Genomic DNA, 20494 nt, shown 5'->3' with positions numbered 1-20494 from the left:
CTTGTTGAAGTATATCAAAAAAATAATTCTCTATTACATGGTGTCGATAAAAAGCACCAAACAGTCACTCAAATTGGGATGTATCGTTCGGATCATGTTCTATGATTTACTTTATTACAGGTATTAACGGTTAGATTAGGTATATGGAATGATTCAAATGTGTGTGGCTGTTGTTTTATTACGATTTTACCCCGATTATGTTATTGAATGTGGCATTTCAGTTGTGCTTGGACCGAATTTACATGTAAAACGCGTCTCCACTTATGGAATTTTCAGGTTACGAGACTACTTCCAGAACCAATTAATTTCTTAAGTAGAGGTAACACTCTAGCCACAATATCGCGAGAATAAATTATATTGCATTTTCTTATAATATGAACGCATTTGTCTTGTAATATATTTAAATAGTATTTTTTTTTTTTTAATTCATAATTCAACTGAATTTTCCAAACATTATTCATAATATCTTTTCTTCTCATTTAATCTAGGCAATTAAAGGCACAAACCATGAATGTACTACAGTGTACCTTAGTATTTTTTTCTTTACATACTCTTTTCTTGCATTTTCTATAAATTTATTTTGCAACTGTCTGTGATTTTTATTTTTTTTAGTTTCATTTTTTTTAACACAATCTGATTAGATACTTGTCAACTTATTTTGGGGGCCGAACACTACAGACAATGCAGCATTTGGGAAAAATATCCTGAAACTGAGTTGAAGTTAACTTTTATGTCATATGCTATTTACTTATAGTATAAGAACATTATAGTAACAGAAGTTGTAATCATTTCAAGGCAAAGTCACAGATTAGTCCTCAAACAGCTTTGAATCGTCCATATGATGTCTGAGGGTGTGCATTTGCAGTTTTCACTTTCAGTACAAACGTCCTTGCTCCACTCACTGGACACAAAATCTGTGCCATGTTGTGATTACAGAACGAGCTTTCAAATGAGCTTCATAAAGCTATCACAGATAAGATGAAATTTTAATGACGCCCACAGCCAAATTGGATAGAGGCGAGGAGATTAAGAGATGTCTATTGCTCGCGTCATCATGGGAAGCACAAATGGTGGGAAGCAGTGACAATGAACTTTAACAGACATGACAATGAGAGACGTGTGTGTTTGAGGGAGTGTGTCTGCCGGTACCAATGACCACGATCCTGGTGCTGGCAGTGATGCTCGTGACTACGTTAGTAGCGACGCACTCCCACTCTCCATGGTCCTCCTTGCTGAGCGACACAAACTGTAGGCTGCCGCTGAGCAGGATGTTGTGCTTGCTTCGGCTTGGCTTCCCAACCTGCATGTACATTTAAAGTGGTGTTTGACAAGTGCACATAGCATAAAATATGTCAGCCCTTGAATGAAACAAGATTTAGAATTAAAACATTTTGGAATTAAGAATTAAGGGGCAACATATAAAATCTGAAAACGTTACGCAATAGCAAGCTGCATTTTTCTGAGGAAAAACTGCAAGGACTATGGAAAAGTGGGGAAAAAAATGGATAAAGGAACAGTTAGAATTGCAAACGTCATACAATTAATGAAGCAATATAGTAGTAGTATCACATGAAAAAATATATTTCCAAAATGTGTCATTGCATTTTAGCAAAATATGGTCATTTTTATGCTGAAAAAAATTACTCTTTTATTAGGAAATTATTGCAATATTGCTAAATGTGTTTTTTAAAGAACAGAGTTGTAATTAGTTTAAAAAAAACATTTTCTGATTAAATAAAAAGCATATTATTACAAGGAAGTAATGTCATTAAAAGAATATCATTTAAGTGCAAACATGTAATTTTCAAAAACTGTTTTTATGTTCCAAATTTAAAATTAGCATATCCCGCCCTTAGAATGCCATAATTTTACAAAAAGACTACGTAACTTATGAAATAAAATATTAACACAAGGAAATTCGTAATCTAATATCAATTTTACGAGGAAAAAAGGATTATTTATGGATGAGCAAAGTGGAAATTTTAAATCAGGATTAAAAAAAATAGAAAATTCATAAACATACTATATGTGGAAAAGTTTTGTTAATACAAGAATGAAGATGTGTTATAGGAAAAAAAACATTTAATCATTCATTTTCAATGCTGCTTTTCCTCACGAGGGTCGCTGGGGTGCTAGAGACTATCTCAGCTAACTCCGGGTAGTAGGCGGGGTACACCCTGAATTGGTTGCCAGCCAATCGCAGGGCACAATGAGATATACTACCATTCACGCACACACTCATACCTACAGGCAATTTAGATCTGTATTTAAATTGAGAAAAAAAATGTATGAAAAAAAAAATCACCTTTCTCCAAGTGATGCTGGGAATATCTGGGTCTCCAGAAGCAGCGCAGGGGATGACTAACTCTCTGCCAGCCTCCTGTCGGTACTCCCCCCCAGGCCTCACGTTAAAGTAAGGGGGATCCTTTGCCAAAACACATGAACACTTGCATCAGTACTGACCAGAGTGTCGGGAGCGCAAAGTCTTCATCTTACCTTTAGCACCAGAGTGGCAGGGGGGGACATGCCCATGGTACCCAGGGCGTTGTAAGGCACACAGGTGTAGGTGCCCAGGGAGTCCTCTGTGGCCTCGGCTACTCGGATACTCCCGTCTGATGTTAGGCTCCAACCGGGATACTTCTCCACTCTCAAAGGGTAGCCGTCTTTTTCCCACTTGACAGACGTCACGGGTGGGTTGGCATCGGCCGGGCAGCGGATAGTGCCAGGCAATTTGCGGGGGACGTAGATGACCGAGGGCATGTTGATCACTCGGGCAGGGTCTGAGGGAGAAAAAATATGTATATGTTATTGCTGTCAAAAATAGCACGTTATTAACGCGTTACCGCAAATCAATTTTAACGGCGTCATTTTTTTTAAACGCACGATTAACGTTCATTGTGACCAAGTGGACTTGTAGTTTTTATCAACTGTGGCCACTGGTTGCAACGTGAGAAAAAAAGTTGTAACCCGGAAACAAAACAACAGGCACGCCCCATGCATGTGCTTGATCTTGCCTGCTCACTCGCTGTGAAAGAGTAGGCTGTTTGAGTTAAACGAAATGGAAACGAAAACAATTCTGAACGGAAAGTTCACGGAGAAGTCCAAGGTATAGCACGCGTTGGAGCAGACAAACACAGTCGTGCTCACTGGAGATTACTGGACATCCCTCGGTAATGATAACTACGTCGGGGTGGGTCACAGCACATTATTTCGACCCACTGTGGGAACTTCAGTCGCATGCTTTGACTGTTATGAAGACCGAAGAGAGGCACTTCAGCAACGTTGTTGCAGCGCATTTCATGCAAGTAGCCAAAGACTGGAACATTGAACACAAAGTGGTCTCACTGACCACTGATAGTGCAGGCAACTTGATTGCTGCGGCCAGACAGCTTCCTTTTGAAAACTTGCCGTGCATCGCACACAGTGTGCACCGAGCAGTCACGGTCTCTTTACACAACAGCCCGTTTGACAGCGCATTGGCAAAATGCCGAAAAGATGGACATTTCAAACACAGCCCAGCAAATGCCGTGGAGCTAGAGCAGCAACAGATCGCACACCATCAGAAGATTCGCTCACACAGGAAGTGTCAACTCGATGGAATAGTAGCCTTGAAATGATCAAGCATGTCCAGCGGAAAACGGGACATCTGAGAGATTCGCTCGCCCTACACCCAACTAATGTCGCCATGCCAACAGCTACCGAGCTGGAGAAAATGAGGAAGCTCAAAGCTGCGTTGGAGCAGTGCAGGTAACTCATAGTTTGTCCATGTCATGTGCCTATCTGTTAATTTAATAAGAGAGAGAGAAAGAGAGAGGGAGAGATACAGAGACAGAGAGGGAGACAGAGAGGGAGACAGAGAGGGAGAGAGACAGAGAGACATATCCCTCCTCTCTCTCCATATACTACTGTAACTACTGATACCAGTGTGGGCTATCTGTGAGTGAGTGAGTGAGTGAGTGAGTGAGTGAGTGAGTGAGTGAGTGAGTGAGTGAGTGAGTGAGTGAGTGAGTGAGTGAGTGAGTGAGTGAGTGAGTGAGTGAGTGAGTGAGGGAGCTCTATGTGACTAACAACACTGAAGAGCTTCTTTATATTATTGCAGGTAGGTGTCTGAACTTGTGTGAGATATTGCTTGAAATGTGAATGACTGCTCAAAGTGAGAATGGTACTGCGAAATATAACACTACATATTGTTTTCAATTAAAAAAAAGCACAAAGCAAGCCTATCCACTTTTCCATGTTGATAAGAGAATTAAAATAATTCAAGGGACATTTATAATAGCTAAAAAGTTGTGATCAATGTCCGATTAATCGCGAGTTAACTATGACATTTGTGCGATTAATTGCGATCAAATATTTTAATCGCTTGACAGCACTAATATATATATATGTGGGGAGAACAAGTATTTGATACACTCACAATGGGAAAACCCATTGGCAGTGTATCAAATACTTGTTCTCCCCACTGTGTGTGTGTATACATATATATATATATATATATATATATATATATATATATATATATATATATATATATATATATATATATATATATATATATATATACATACATACATACATATATATACATATACTTTTGTAGACAACATTTTACTGGCAAACTCCTAATTTTAGATTCATATATTGGAAAGTCAATTATATGCAATGACATTTTTGGCTACCAGACGGGGCTGTGCCCACCCGGACCCCCCTTAATCCACACGTATGCGTATAATATTTTATTAGTCAGACTAGCTGTTTCTTCTGTCTGTAGATAAAGCAGGACCTCCAAATATAGGCATATTTGAAAACATTAATAGCATCATTGCTGAAAATGAAGGAAAACATTATTTAATTCAGCGTTGTTCCAATATTATTAATCGAAATGACGTTTAGGTTTTCTAAGCATTTCAACGTTGGAACAACATTAATCGAGGGTGCAAAAAATAATGACAAAATCAACGCGGGTGTCCACATTTATTCAACAATATAAGATCCACAGCGGAATATTGATTCAACATCTTTTCAACGTCGGTCTGCTAACTGGGAAAGAATTTGTGATGTATGTGATTACGATTAAAAAAAAAATTTTTTTTAAACGCTCTTAATGAGATGTTAATGTTTGAGAATTGACCAAATGGAAGTTGGATTGGCATCATGGAGCGATGTTATTAGCATCCTAGAGTGGCGGCCTGCATTTTGGGTGCCTCTGGCTGCAGAACTGTCAATTCCCAACTGGCCGTCCGTTCCCACATAGCTTAGCACACTAATCAATGACTGGCGGGAGGCGACTGGAGAACAAATTAGCTCGGCGCATGACGGCTGACGATGATGGCAGCCTGGGAGTGGCCTTCTCATCCGTCAGGGAATATCTTCATGCATGGAAATGAAGATGGCTCCCTCTTGAAATTGCGAGGCATGACGAAATAAAGATGGTTGCATCATGAAAGCGTCTGATGTGACCTTAAAATTAGGCAAGGTGAAGATGTAGTAGTGAGAAATAATAAAGCAGTTTGCCTGCCATCTCCTCCTCCATTCACCCCACACTACATCTTCAGCGCACATGGTTGCCAGGGCAACACTTACACTGAACGGTAAGGTAAGCCGATGCAGACGGCGAGATGCCTAGGCTATTGCTCGGGCTGCACGTGTACTTTCCGGCGTCCTCGGGCTTGACCCGGAAGATGATGAGGGTGCCGTCGATGAGGATGCGCACTCGCAGCTTCAGGTCACTGCAAGGAAGACAAGGGCTTTTATTTGGACTTACGAATGCACGTAGTGTTTAAAGTTACGTGAAGAGGCCAAAAGAGAGCAGCAGAGAGTCAAACAGTTGAGCATATTTTAAATTGAAGTATGGTCTTGATTTTACTGCACTCAGTTTTCTTAATTATTTAACCTCGAAAGGTCATTTAGAATTGAGGGATCAAAAATAATTCATTCATTCATTCATTTTCCATGCCGCTTTTCCTCACGAGGGTCGCGGAGGTGCTGGAGCCTATCCCAGCTAACTACGGGCAGTAGGCAGGGGACACCCTGAACTGGTTGCCAGCCAATCGCAGGGCACAATAATTATTATTTTAATTTCATTTAACTGTAAAAATATTGTCTAATTTGATTAGAAACAGAAATATTAGCTAAAAGGTTAGATTAAAAAATGTTTATATTTAAGGATTATGTAAAATTTCCATATTAAATAATATTATTTTCAGTAAAAGGAATAGAATTTGTTGTACAGTTTAAATATTTTGTAAAATTTACAAGCAAATTTAAATTAGAATTCATGTTTGGGTCTATTTGAATGACAAAAACTGTTTAACTGTTGAAAAGGTAAAATATAAGCTAAATCTTATGTTATGATTATTTTGTATGGCTATAAAAATGAAATACTAAAACTATACCATATATAGAGCATATAAAAATAAATGTAAGTATGAAAATAAAATATAGCTTTTTAAATTAAATTGCTTTATTTAAAAAAAATAATACCTGGTATTTGATGTCTTTATTTATGTATTTATTTATTTATTTATTTTTAATCGATTTATAGCATGCATTTCAAAATTATTTGTTGTATGTTTTTTCCATGAAACTGAAATACAAATTTATGACGAAATTAAAGCATTTGTTTGATTTTTCAGAAGAAAAAAGGATATCCATCTTGTAGAATAAGTCATCAAAAATAAAATGAGCCACAATGTGAAAGGCATTGACCGATACTGGTAAGTCAAAATTAATTCCACACTAAAATACATACATACATACATACATACATACTGTATTTGCATTCCCTTAGCCAATCAGCACAGCAAAGATTTTTATAAAAATATCACATGGCATGACAGCTCTCTAGTGGTAACTCTAATAATAATGCTGTAGTATTTGGAATGTACAATATATTAGGAGGACACTTTACTTCTTGAAGTAGACGTTTTCATCCTCCAAGAACCAGGTGTAGGTCAGGTTGCCAGGATAGGCCTCAGCTTGGCAGGTGAACAGTGCATTCTGTGATATGTTGACAGTGACATTTTCTGGTGGGGAGACGATGAACGGAGGCCCTGAAAGATATACCAAAAGCATCTAATTTACCACCTAACCTTCAATATTCTGCTTACGTTTTGCTTTTTCTTTGCCTTCGTTCTAAATTACATTGGTTAACTTTACACTTGTATGACAATGTTCTTCTACATGAAGAACATACTCTCTTTCCATCATAATTCCACAGAACGTTGACACAATGCAGTGTGGCAGACACTGTTGTAGTTATTAGGCTTGCGCGTGCTCCATGTTATAACCTTTTCATCCCCTCGGGAACTCTTGCTATCTACTCTTCATGAAAAAAAAAAAAAAAGCGAAAAAATAACTTAGCCATGAGGTTAAGCTGTCTTTTCTTGAGTTGGCCCAGATGCGGCGCAGAGTGGCAGGTGGTGTGAGAGAAGTCAGCTATAGTTTACTGTTGTTAAGTGTCACTTTAGTTCTGTACTTATTCATTCTTAACATGCAATCTTTGACCTCTTACATGAACGGATGTTACAATGTGCTCACTAGTTCATATTAAGGAAAAGACAAGACCTAGTATAAATAGCGTTGCCAACTGTCCCTTAAAATACGGAATCGTTCCATATTCAGAAACAAAAGTACGCGTCCCGTATTGACGCGCTTTGCCACGTATTATCAAGAAACTCAAAAATATTGTCTTATTTGTAGAACAACAAGGACTGGTATGGTGCTTTAGAAGAATATGCCGGGAAACACATTCAACCGCCTCACCTGCTTTTTGACCAATGAGCTGTTGGAACAATGACAATACGAAATTCCATCCATCTTATTGGTAGAGGTACTGTTGCTTGTCATAATGAAAATGGAAAACAAAATAAAAGTGTGGGAAATAAGAGGTTTGAGTGAAGCTTGAGTAAAAAGCATGTTCAAATTGATGATAACTTGTTTTCTTGTTCTTCTCTGTGTACTTTATTTTCACCAATTGTATTAATTTTTGTGTTCGATCAATTTCATTTGTATAGCCACATTATATTTGGAGTGATCATTTGCAAAAATGTTATTTCTGAGAGGACTTTGAATGTTCCTAAATGTGTATTATATTCTCAGTTATTGATTTTTTTTTATTTTTTTTTTTATGTTCAGTCAAAATAATTATATTTGGAGTGATCATTTGCAAAATTTAATTTTTAAAAGTTTTTTATTTTTTTTATTTTTAAATTAAAAAAATAAATATAAATATAGATTTAGGGATTGAATTATACAGTTTAAATTTGGCTGGACAGATCGTACTTTTATCCTAGAAGTTTTTGTATTAAAAATACATTGCTGATAATTATTGTTTTTCCATATGCTTATATCACTCAAATATGTACAGTGCCTTGCAAAAGTATTCGGCCCCCTTGAACCTTGCAACCTTTCGCCACATTTCAGGCTTCAAACATAAAGATATAAAATTTTAATTTTCTGTCAAGAATCAACAACAAGTGGGACACAATCGTGAAGTGGAACAAAATTTATTGGATAATTTAAACTTTTTTAACAAATAAAAAACTGAAAAGTGGGGCGTGCAATATTATTCGGCCCCCTTGCGTTAATACTTTGTAGCGCCACCTTTTGCTCCAATTACAGCTGCAAGTCGCTTGGGGTATGTTTCTATCAGTTTTGCACATCGAGAGACTGACATTCTTGCCCATTCTTCCTTGCAAAACAGCTTGAGCTCAGTGAGGTTGGATGGAGAGTGTTTGTGAACAGCAGTCTTCAGCTCTTTCCACAGATTCTCGATTGGATTCAGGTCTGGACTTTGACTTGGCCATTCTAACACCTGGATACGTTTATTTTTGAACCATTCCATTGTAGATTTGGCTTTATGTTTTGGATCATTGTCCTGTTGGAAGATAAATCTCCGTCCCAGTCTCAGGTCTTGTGCAGATACCAACAGGTTTTCTTCCAGAATGTTCCTGTATTTGGGTGCATCCATCTTCCCGTCAATTTTAACCATCTTCCCTGTCCCTGCTGAAGAAAAGCAGGCCCAAACCATGATGCTGCCACCACCATGTTTGACAGTGGGGATGGTGTGTTCAGGGTGATGAGCTGTGTTGCTTTTACGCCAAACATATCGTTTTGCATTGTGGCCAAAAAGTTCAATTTTGGTTACATCTGACCAGAGCACCTTCTTCCACATGTTTGGTGTGTCTCCCAGGTGGCTTGTGGCAAACTTTAAACGTGACTTTTTATGGATATCTTTGAGAAATGGCTTTCTTCTTGCCACTCTTCCATAAAGGCCAGATTTGTGCAGTGTACGACTGATTGTTGTCCTATGGACAGACTCTCCCACCTCAGCTGTAGATCTCTGCAGTTCATCCAGAGTGATCATGGGCCTCTTGGCTGCATCTCTGATCAGTTTTCTCCTTGTTTGAGAAGAAAGTTTGGAAGGACGGCCGGGTCTTGGTAGATTTGCAGTGGTCTGATGCTCCTTCCATTTCAATATGATGGCTTGCACAGTGCTCCTTGAGATGTTTAAAGCTTGGGAAATCTTTTTGTATCCAAATCCGGCTTTAAACTTCTCCACAACAGTATCTCGGACCTGCCTGGTGTGTTCCTTGGTTTTCATAATGCTCTCTGCACTTTAAACAAAACCCTGAGACTATCACAGAGCAGGTGCATTTATACGGAGACTTGATTACACAAAGGTGGATTCTATTTATCATCATCGGTCATTTAGGACAACATTGGATCATTCAGAGATCCTCACTGATCTTCTGGAGTGAGTTTGCTGCACTGAAAGTAAAGGGGCCGAATAATATTGCACGCCCCACTTTTCAGTTTTTTATTTGTTAAAAAAGTTTAAATTATCCAATAAATGTTGTTCCACTTCACGATTGTGTCCCACTTGTTGTTGATTCTTGACCAAAAAATTAAATTTCATATCTTTATGTCTGAAGCCTGAAATGTGGCAAAAGGTTGCAAGATTCAAGGGGGCCGAATACTTTTGCAAGGCACTGTACCTAATTAGTTTAGTTTTGATTCATTTTAATTTAATTTTAGGTTTTTTTTGTCATAAAAAGAAGCAGTGAAACGGTTTGCGGTTCAAAGTCTAACCGTACGGTTCGCCCTGTACTGTTCAATACGCCTTTATGAACCGCGCCTTTTCGGTTTTGCAATTAATGTATTCCGAACGCTTGTGGAATGAATTGGTCGAGCTCTGTGTGCCTGTGTGTGACGTGAAGCACAGCTGTGGAAAAATTCCCACCCCGCAAGTAAATGTCCGATCGCTGTCAACCACCTGTGTAATAGAAGCAGAGAAAACGCCCTCTCTCGCTTACGAGCGAAGTGAAAGTGAAACAAGAAAGAAAACAAAACACTATGGCGAGCGGAGGAGTGGAGAGGTCGAATTTTGAGGAAGCGTCGGCGTCTTTCAAATCTGCGGTGTGGCAACATTTCGGTTTCCCCGTGGACTACAATGCGGAGGGAGAGCAAATATTGAAAAAAATTAAAATAAAACAATTTTCAAGCATTGCTCAGCGCTTGTTCCCTATGCTAATGGCAACACTTATAACATGACTCCGGCACCTCAGCCGGTGTTCTGACAAATTTTGCACAGAGCAGGACACCAGTGAAAACACACGGCGGGCTTCGTTAATTTATTTGCAACGCTTGACCCGCGTTACATTCTTCCCTCGCGGACATATTTCTCCAACAAAGTAATCCCCGACATTTATGAAATGGCACGCAAAGCCATCGAAGATGATTTCGCTAAAGCACATAATACACTAACATTCTTGGAATCCATGTTGATTTCTCTCACAAGAAAATCCGCCGTGTGTCCGTCTTGCGGGCGCTGTCTTAAATAATCACTGTTCGAGCATATCGTTGGATGTAGAAACAAATGGCGAGTCAAATTTTACGTCGGATATCCAAAAGATCGTGTGTCGAAGGGATCGTATGTTGCGGTACCACTGCAATGGTGTTTGTTTTAATACACATTGGACCTTTGTAAGATTTGAATTTATTTTGTTGCGACTTAAGTTTAAAAATAAAACACATACAAGGCAAGTCCAATTGCAGCAAATCCTTTACAAATGCAGGCTATTTAAAAATGCTCAGTCAACTTTTATACCAAAATGGGCATTAGTCGACAATAAGCATGATCTAAATTGTCTTCTAGTCATTGAGTTAGATATACTGTAGTTTTAAAGTGCCTATGACAGCAAAAAGCATGTTTTTTTCATGTTTTCCGCGGTGTTTTATGCTCCTTAATGAAATGGACCGCTTGGATGTGTGTGGAAGCGATCGTTATTTTTATTTAGTTTTTTTAATCCCGCGACATGAAAATGAGTGACTTCCGGCTCCAGTCTCGAGTTGAGAAAGAGGGCACTGTGGCGTGTACGGTAGAAGGAGTCCTCTTCACTGTCTAGCCGTGCTGTTGTATGAGAAGGACTAAGGATTCAGCTGATTTTGCGGATTAATACATTTATTTTTCGCATCACGCCAGCCAAACGGCTGCAGAAAAATTTTGCCGCCCCAGGGAGAGTAGTGTGAGCCTTTTTGGGGTTTCAAAAGGTTCCCATTCACCGGTGGATATTGGCCAAAACAGGCCCCACTACTGTGGGACAATTGGACTTAAGAGGAAGTGAGTAAACATTGTGTTTTGTATTATGTCAAATACTGGGATCATTTTAATACGTAAGTGGCTTGCATTTTGTGGCTGGCATGGTCCTTGTCGACTCAGCCTACAACACCGGTGGCTTGTCGCACAGCCCCCCGCAGGGAGAGCACTATACTCGGTTTATTGCCCTCTTCATGTGCCTGGTGTTCTGTCAAATTTTCAACCTCATCAGAAATTGCAACTTTGTGTTAAAAATGGCCGCGAATACAGCGATTGCAAAGTAAACACTACAAACTTTCTTTAAATAAAGGACTATTTACCGTATTGGCCCGAATATAAGATGGCCCTGATTATAAGGCGGCCCCCTCTTTTTCAAGACTCAAGTTTGAAAAAACTTTTTGAACACCGAATTAATTTTTTTACAGAAAATAATTACAGTACATCTGAAACAAATGATTAATATAATATATTTGAGAGAAAAAACATGTTATTTTGCCTCATTCAAATCTTAATATCTGAACATTTGAATATGTAAACTAAAGTGCAATCACATTCATAAATGAATGGCTTCTGGTTTTTCAAATGTAAATAAACCAATCTATTGTGATAAAACAACAAAATTGCAATAACTGCATTAACCATCAAAGTGAAGTCTAACTGTGTCTTTAGTCTTGAAACATCTGAGTAAGGAAAAACATTGCAATAAAATAATGCAAACTGGTGAAACTTGAGAGTAGCTGAGATCTGTCATGACAGAACATCGCTTCACTGATGTCTGGCGCCATCTAGCGTCGTAAATGGGTATAACGTCTAGACCGCGAATATAAGACGACCCCCACTTTTCAGTCTTATTTCAATGCAAAAACCACTGTCTTATATTCGGGCCAATACGGTACTAACGTTTCATCATGGACGGGCAGGTAGAAAAGATCTCCTAAGACACATTCTGTCTGTCATGTTGGCTGCACAACAACTGCACGCCGCTCTTTTTTTATGTCATCACCGTGTAGTAAAGCATTATTTTTCATTATATTCGTGTTGACCATGTGGCAGCTATGCGTTCTTCCGAAGTCGGACGGTTTTTCCGGCAGTACTCTCCGGTAGTTTCCCTGGCGAGCTCTCCTGTCCGTAGTAGCAGGGGAACGAGCTGTAACTTGCTATCCGCCGGGCGGGTTGCCGATCGGCAAAGAGAATCGACAACCATGTGTGACATGATTTGGGCTAGTTTTGTGTGATTTTTCGCTTCGAAAGCGAAAAAAAGACTTTGAGATGTCACTTAGTTCGGGTTAGCATGTCGGCTAGCTGTCACGCCTCTTGGTTTGTTTACATTCGCAGAAGCTGGGGGGCAGGGAAATGTCAAAAGCCTGACTAACTACAGTCGCATAATATAGCGTTCGGGAGGTGCGACAGTAAAGGTGAAGTCGACAGTTTTGACCATTATGGAGTAATTTTGCCATTTCGTACAGAATAAATGCATTTTTGTAATTCCATTTAGGACAAGATAGTTATTTGTCATGACCATATAATTTATATAGCAATTGGGAAAAATACTTCAATAAAAAGAATATCCTTTAAAAATATTGAAGTAGAGACTGAAACAATGAAATTTTGCGGCTCTCTTCGTCGCATTTTCCTCGTTATGAATAATTGCCCCTCAGTGGGCTGCATACTAAATCAGATGAAACCATTCTCCCGCTGACGTCATCCATCAGTTGGGGACGCTAGAGCCCTATATTGGTAGGCGTGGCTAGACGGCGGATTAAAACACAAATTTCTCGTCATCTGCGCTTTGCCAAATTGTTGTATGTAGTCGAATCGTATCAAAATATGATTCTAACGATCATAATAATGCTATTTAAGACTTTTTTTATCCTGTCGTACGCACTTTAGATCTAAAGGGTTCTCGCTGTAACATAAGATGTGATTCATGAAAGTTTCAAGACAACCGCTTGAGAGATAACGTGACTGGCAGAGCACTGAGAGGCAAACCTTGACAGGCGAGACGAAAGCGCTCGGACCCGAGAGGGGGGGCGGGGGGGGACGGCGCTTTCCCCGTTGTCATGTTTTAAAGGTAACACCTGCTTGTTATTTATGTTATGTCAACCCACAGAGGAGCTGAGAGTCAAGGAAAACACAACTACAATTTGTCGGTCTCTCAAAGTTAATGGAGGAGAAAGAGGTACAGAAGCACTACCAGGTCGTCTGGAAAAAATCATTTTTTTTGTGTGTGTGAAATTTAAATCAACAATTTTCTGTTTGTGATCAACATGGGTTATACTGTATCTTCTGCCCTCAGCCGAGCGTATGGCTACTCGACTTTGGCAGCGAGCTAAACCGACAAAGAAACTTGGAGGCCCGAACTCCTTCCTCTCATTTATTTCTTTGTGTCAACGTGTGTGCGTGTGTGTGTGTGTGTGTGTGTGTGTGGTAAAACTGAAACATACATAAAACACCAATGTTATACACAAAATAAAAGGTTCTATACAATAACATGTTTATGTAAATAACAGAAAACTGGCTCCATTATGAGCAAATGAAATGAAGTGGCTACTTTAGCTTAGCACAAAAACGTGTGGGTTCGCGCCACATAAATAACAACAAAATAACAGAATAGACACACCAAAATTACATCTAACCCATTGTTAAAACGTACAAACTTACAGATTTTGTTTTGTCAAGGGTTCCCAACGATGTATGGTGCAGAGGAGGTGTGTAACGTCTTAACACCTCAAGGCCTCTTTTCCAACTGAAATAAAAAGTTCTTTCTGCCTGCTGCTTACAGCAAATCGCCACTAGGGGAAGCCGAGCGCAAACAGCAATACCAAAGAAAAACTTAAGATTCTGAGTTACAATAGCGACATCCTGTGGACGGATGAACAATATACAATCTTAGAAAGAAACCCAAAAAGTAGTCAACATAAGACCAGAGGACATAACACTCCCCGCCTGACATCTGCAAGATGTCAGCTCTTAACTAATGAACGATACACAACAACAACTCGTTTTACATGCTATCCTTAGACATCAAAAGCACAACTTCACGAATTGGGCGAATGTAAAACCTATTCTCGCCGTTTCGGCAAATCTTAACCTCAACTTTTCTGACATTACCGTCCTCACTTGGGAAAGATTTTGTGATCAGTCCGAGTGGCCAATTATTCCTATGTTCCAGAGACTCCCTCATTAAAACAACGTCGCCCATTTGAAGGTTCGGCTTTTTTGTTTTCCACTTGTGACGAACCTGCAGGCCTGCGATGTATTCTTTCTGCCAACGACTCCAGAAAACATTAGCTAAGTACTGCACGCGCTTCCATTGGGCTTTGAATAGGTCACCGGACTGAAACTGCCCTGGTGGAATCGGTGGTGTGCCAACCTTTTGCGTGAGTAGCATCGCAGGAGTAAGAATGACTGGGTTTTCGGGATCTGTAGAAACAGCCGTTAGCGGACGGGCATTTACAATTGCGGTGACTTCAGCTAACAATGTTACGAGTACTTCATGTGTGAGCTTCCCATATGGATGTTCAAGGAGCATTGCATTGAGGATTTTTCGGGTGACGCCGATCATGCGTTCCCAGGAACCAGCCATATGGGATGCATGTGGAGGATTAAACTGCCATTTGCACGCACTGTCTTTCAAGAATGTGCCTATTTTGTCATTGTGACAGCCTAGTTTGTCTATTTGGAGCTCTTTGCAGGCACTCACAAAATTTGTCCCACAATCAGATCTCAAGAGTTTGGCACCACCTCGGATGGCAAAGAAACGACGCAGTGCATTAATGAATGACGATGTGTCCATTGACTCAATCACTTCAATATGAATTGCACGTGTACTCATGCAGGTGAATATGACTGCCCATCTTTTAGCATCTGCATTAGCACCACGCGTTTTTCTCACTGTAACGGACCAGGGACCGAACACATCAAGGCCTACATTTGTGAAAGGAGGGTCCGTGGACAGCCTGTCCTCAGGAAGTTCAGCCATTATCTGTTCAGGTTGCCTGCCCCTTAATTTGCGGCATGTGATGCACTTGAAAATCACACTGCTTACTGCTCTTTTTCCTCCCACAATCCAAAAGCCCCCTGCTCTGACTGCTCCCTCCGTGAAATGCCTTCCCTGGTGACATAATTTTTCGTGAAAGTGTCTTATTATGAGCTGAGCAAGATGATGCTTTCCAGGGACGAGTATGGGATTGGTTTCTTCTGCAGACAACTGTGCTTTCTTTAGTCGGCCTCCAACTTTAAGGAGCCCTTGCGTGTCAACAAATGGATTCAGTTTGCTGAGTGGACTTGAGTTTTTTAGAGCTGTGCCTTTTTCAATGCATCCAATATCTTCTGCGAAGACCTCTCTTTGAACGGTGCGAATGATCGTGGTCTTGGCTAGTTGCAGTGACTTTTCAGTTAAATGTTTGTTGCAGTTGTGCCAGCCACGACAGGAAACCTCAGAGTTGTTCTTGAATGATTGAGCTATATGTTGGAGTTTGGCAATAGCCTTTTGCAGCACCTTCCAACTTGAAAACCTTTCAAATCTGGCACTATTAAACTGGCCTTTTGATAGGGTGGTAGTGCAAGTTGTTACCTCAGGACGCAACTCACAGTCAGTCTCTGGGTCTATGAGATCGAAGGTTTGACTTCGAACTTGACTTTGGTCCAACCTGGAGAGGAAAGCTGGGCCTCTGAGCCAGGTGGAGCTGGAGAGCTGCTCAGCGGGCAACGCTCGTGTGGCATGGTCTGCCGGATTTAAGTGTGTGGGCACGTAATGCCACTGGTGAGTTTGTGCAAAGCGCCTGATGCGTTCGACTCTGTTGTGCACATAAACGTGAAAGCGTCTCTTGGTGTTTGAGATGTACCCAAGCACTACCTTTGAGTCTGTGTAAAGATTCACCTGATCGACTGTGACATCCAGCTCCTCTAGAACCAACTCTGCTACTTCCACGGCCAGGACTGCTGCACAGAGTTCAAGTCGGGGTATGGTGATGTCTGGTTTAGGAGCTAAACGTGCTTTGCCGAGGAGGAATCCCACTTCGCTGTGTCCGTCCTCATTTGTGAGTTTGAGGTAGGCTACCGCACCTACGGCTTTTGTGGAAGCATCACAAAAAACGTCAATCTCTATTCTTTGGGCTGCAGACAGCGGTATTGAAGTGTACATTCTGGGAATTTCAAGATGTTGTAGGTGTCCGAGGGAACTTTTCCACTTTTGCCACTGTTCTAATTTGTCTTTTGGCAGTTCAGTGTCCCACTCTGAAACATTTGTGGAAATGTCTCTGAGTATGGTTCTACCCCCTACGATTACTGGAATAGCAAAACCAAGTGGGTCGAACACACTGTTGATAACTGACAGAACTCCCCTTTTTGTGAACGGCCTTTCATTTACTCTTACTTGGAACTTGAATTGGTCAGTCGACAGCTCCCATCCTAAGCCCAAACTGCGCTGCATTGGTGGGGTAGTCTGCCCAATGTCAAGACCTTGCATGCCTACAGCACGATCTTCGGTTGGAAAGGCTCCTGTTATGAGAGGACAATTGGATGAGATTTTGTGCAGGCGTATGTTACACTGAGCCAGCATCTTCTGTGCCCTACTAAGAACATCAATGGCCTGCTCTATGGAAGAGAATGACTTTAGCCCATCATCTACATAGAAGTGCCGTTCAATGAATTCTTTTGCGTCACTGCCAAATTCCATTTCTCCTTCTATGGCTGTTCTTTTCAGTCCAAAGATGGCGACTGATGGGGAAGGACAATTACCAAACACATGGACAGTCATCCTAAATTCTTGCACTTTTCCATCAAGGTCATGATTTTGGAACCACAAGAAACGAAGGTAGTTACGGTGGTCTTCTCGGACTACAAAGTTGTGAAACATATGCTCCACATCTGCCATGACGGCGTATGGGTCGGACCTAAACCGCATCAGAACTCCTACGAGAGTGTTGTTAAGATCTGGTCCCTTGAGGAGCACGTCATTGAGAGAAACATTGTCAAGTTGAGCACTCGAATCAAAGACTACCCTAATTTTTTCTGGCTTTTGCGGGTGGTAAACGCCAAAACTAGGGAGATACCAGCACTCTTGATCTGGCGCCAGTGCGGGCGCTGGTTCGGCATGGCCCTTGCTGAATATTTTCTCCATAAACTCAGCGTAATGCGCTCTCATTTCAGGTTTTCTTCTCAGCGTTTTGCGGAGCGACATTAAACGATTGTAGGCCTGCTCCCGATTGTCAGGTAGGCGCCGCCTAGGTGAGCGGAATGGAAGTGGAGCTACCCAGTTATTCGCCTCATCTTTAGCAAAGTTGTTGTGCATAATGTCTAGGAACAACGCATCTTCTGCCGAAAGTGCAACTTTGTCGTCATTTGTTGTTTGTTGGAAAATATGTTGTCCTAGTTCCGCTTGTGTGTTTAGTGGATCGTTTTTGGTGTATTTCTCTTTGATAACGATTGTGTTTTCGCAAGGACTGAGGAACGTGGGACGTCCACTGTTTAGAACGTTCGTCTTAAATGAGTTCAATGTGGGTTTATGAGCTCCAGAGAGACAGACATCACCTATGACAACCCATCCTAAATCGAGACGCTGGGCATGAGGTGCATTGTTTGGCCCATTTACCTGACCACGAACTTTATGAGCCTGAATGATGTCCCTTCCCAGGAGCAGAAGAATGTCTGCCGATGGGTCGAGAGGAGGAATCTGTGAAGCGATTGATCGCAAATGAGGGTGAGCTGCTGCTACCTCAGGGCTGGGAATTTCGTCTCTATTATCTGGAATCTGATCACATTCTGTTATTGTAGGCAGCATCATGGAGACCTTACCATCTACATCTTCTACAATAAAGCCATCAGCTTTGCGACCTCGTGTCTCTGATAAACCTGCACATGTTCTCATGGTGTATGGGAATATGGTACCTTGCACATTAAACATGTCAAAAAACGCAGATCTGGCTAAGGATGAATTGCTCTGATCATCCAACATGGCATATACCCTCTTTTTCTTTTCTGGAGAAGTTCGGCGATATACATTAACTAAACAGATCTTTGAGCATGATTTTCCTTTTACGCCTTGCCCACATACTTCTGTGCAACTGGCTGTGTTCACAGGATTTGGGCCCTCAGACTCCCCGCCGTGACTCTGGGTTGGGGGATTAAAGTCTTGAGGTGTCCATGGAGGTGGACCGACATGCATGGCAGACACATGAGCATCGCTATCACATTCTGAGCATTGGATAATAGCTTTACAGTCTCGAGCCCTGTGATTTGTGGACGCACAACATTTAAAACAAATGGCGTGCTCTTTGAGAATGTTCTTTCTTTCGTCTAGTGTTTTCATTCTAAACCCCCTGCATTTGACGAGTGAATGTGGTTTTTGGTGGATAGGACATTGTTTGTCTGGATCGGGTGCTGTCAATTTAGCCGGACTGATCTCTATTTTATTCACCGCCAATGGAACTCTGTATTTGTCTCGTCTTACTGATGTCTTATCAACCCTTGGATTTATTACGTTTGAACACTGTAACATAAAGCTAGGGTCTGTTCTCATTTCAGCGTAGTCATTTACGAACCGCACAAAATACGAAAAAGGTGGATAGACTGCACCGTTTTCCCTTTTGTATTTGGTACCTTGTGTAACCCATGACTCCTGGAGTCCATATGGGAGTTTTTCAACTATCGGGTTTATGCCCCTTGGTGTGTCGAGAAAGCTAAGACCCGGCAAATAACTTTCACTTTTGGCATACGATAGCTCTAACAGAAGATCAGCAAGCTCCTGCAGTAAGTGAGTGTCTTTGTTGGAGATTCTTGGAAAAGTCTGCAACCGTTGGAAGAGTGAGGATTCAATTACCTCTGGAGAGCCATAAGTCTTGTCTAGCCGCTGCCACAGACGTTGGAGACCTGCCTGTGGATTACTCACGTGGACCGCCCTGATCCTCTGAGCATGTTGAAGAGACTCCCCGCCGAGCCACTTGGTGAGAAGGTCGAGCTCTTCGCTGGGCTTGAGATTGAGGCCTTCCGTCGCGTTGCAGAACATGGACTTCCAGGACAGGTAGGACTCTGGCCGGTTGTCGAAAACCTTGAACCCCGATGTCAGCAGATCACGCCGTGCTAGATAGGCTGCTAAATTGGACAGTTCACTTTGTGGGGTTGCTGAAGGTGTAGGCTGGTGTGAGATGTCCGTTCTCGCACGATGAGATTGGAGATGCTCTTCGTCAGCGATGTCGATGTGACGCACATGTGGAAAAGCACCAGCTGATTTTGGGCTATTTTCTGGTTGTTGAGAGTCATTGTGCCTAACCAGGTGCTCATTGTTTGGCGTTTGTGTGCCATCTGCTTGGACACGCTGGTCGTCAAAGTGAGCATGCACATACTCTTGTGCACGCCTGATGGAGGGGGGTGTCTTGGAAAATACCCCTTGCTCGCTGAGGTCGACTTTGGCGCGCTCCTCTTCTTCGAAAGTCGCCTCCCAAACTTTAGCTGCGGCGAGCGCTGCTTCTGCTTCACCTTCCGTCTTCAGAGCGTGTAGTGTTGCCTCGATGCGTGCCTTCTCGACCTCCATGTCGATTTGGCGTTTGGCGTACCGTGCTCTGGCGTAGGCAGCTTCGGCGTCTGCTCGTGCTTGTGCAGCAGCTTGACTCGTTCTGGACCGGCGTGAAGAATGAGAATGACTGGCCTCCGACCTGGTGACCACTTGGCTGATAGGTGGTGAAACTTCTTGCTGAGACATCTTGGGTGCTTGATGTGTTGAAAATCTTTTTACTCTTCTGCCCTCAGCCGAGCGTATGGCTACTCGACTTTGGCAGCGAGCTAAACCGACAAAGAAACTTGGAGGCCCGAACTCCTTCCTCTCATTTATTTCTTTGTGTCAACGTGTGTGCGTGTGTGTGTGTGTGTGTGTGTGTGTGGTAAAACTGAAACATA

At 41.6% G+C, this 20494-nt stretch overlaps 1 protein-coding gene across 6 annotated transcripts in view; it reads right to left on the bottom strand.

Moving 5' to 3' along the window:
- Positions 1-20494, bottom strand: part of igsf9ba (immunoglobulin superfamily, member 9Ba) — a 126444-nt gene that overhangs the window by 33500 nt on the left and 72450 nt on the right. For all 6 annotated transcript variants that reach the window (XM_057838603.1, XM_057838599.1, XM_057838601.1 and 3 more), the window contains exons 6-10: positions 6911-7052; positions 5584-5729; positions 2497-2780; positions 2306-2425; positions 1150-1300 (exon numbers count right to left, since the gene is read on the bottom strand). In XM_057838603.1, the coding sequence (XP_057694586.1) occupies positions 1150-1300; positions 2306-2425; positions 2497-2780; positions 5584-5729; positions 6911-7052 (843 nt within the window). The remainder of the gene's footprint in view (positions 1-1149; positions 1301-2305; positions 2426-2496; positions 2781-5583; positions 5730-6910; positions 7053-20494) is intronic.

Source organism: Corythoichthys intestinalis, chromosome 6 (assembly GCF_030265065.1).
Source record: "Corythoichthys intestinalis isolate RoL2023-P3 chromosome 6, ASM3026506v1, whole genome shotgun sequence".
Taxonomy (NCBI): Eukaryota; Metazoa; Chordata; class Actinopteri; order Syngnathiformes; family Syngnathidae; genus Corythoichthys; species Corythoichthys intestinalis.
The sequence above is the reverse complement of the archived record's forward strand: the minus strand, read 5'-3'. Positions and strand labels throughout refer to the sequence as shown.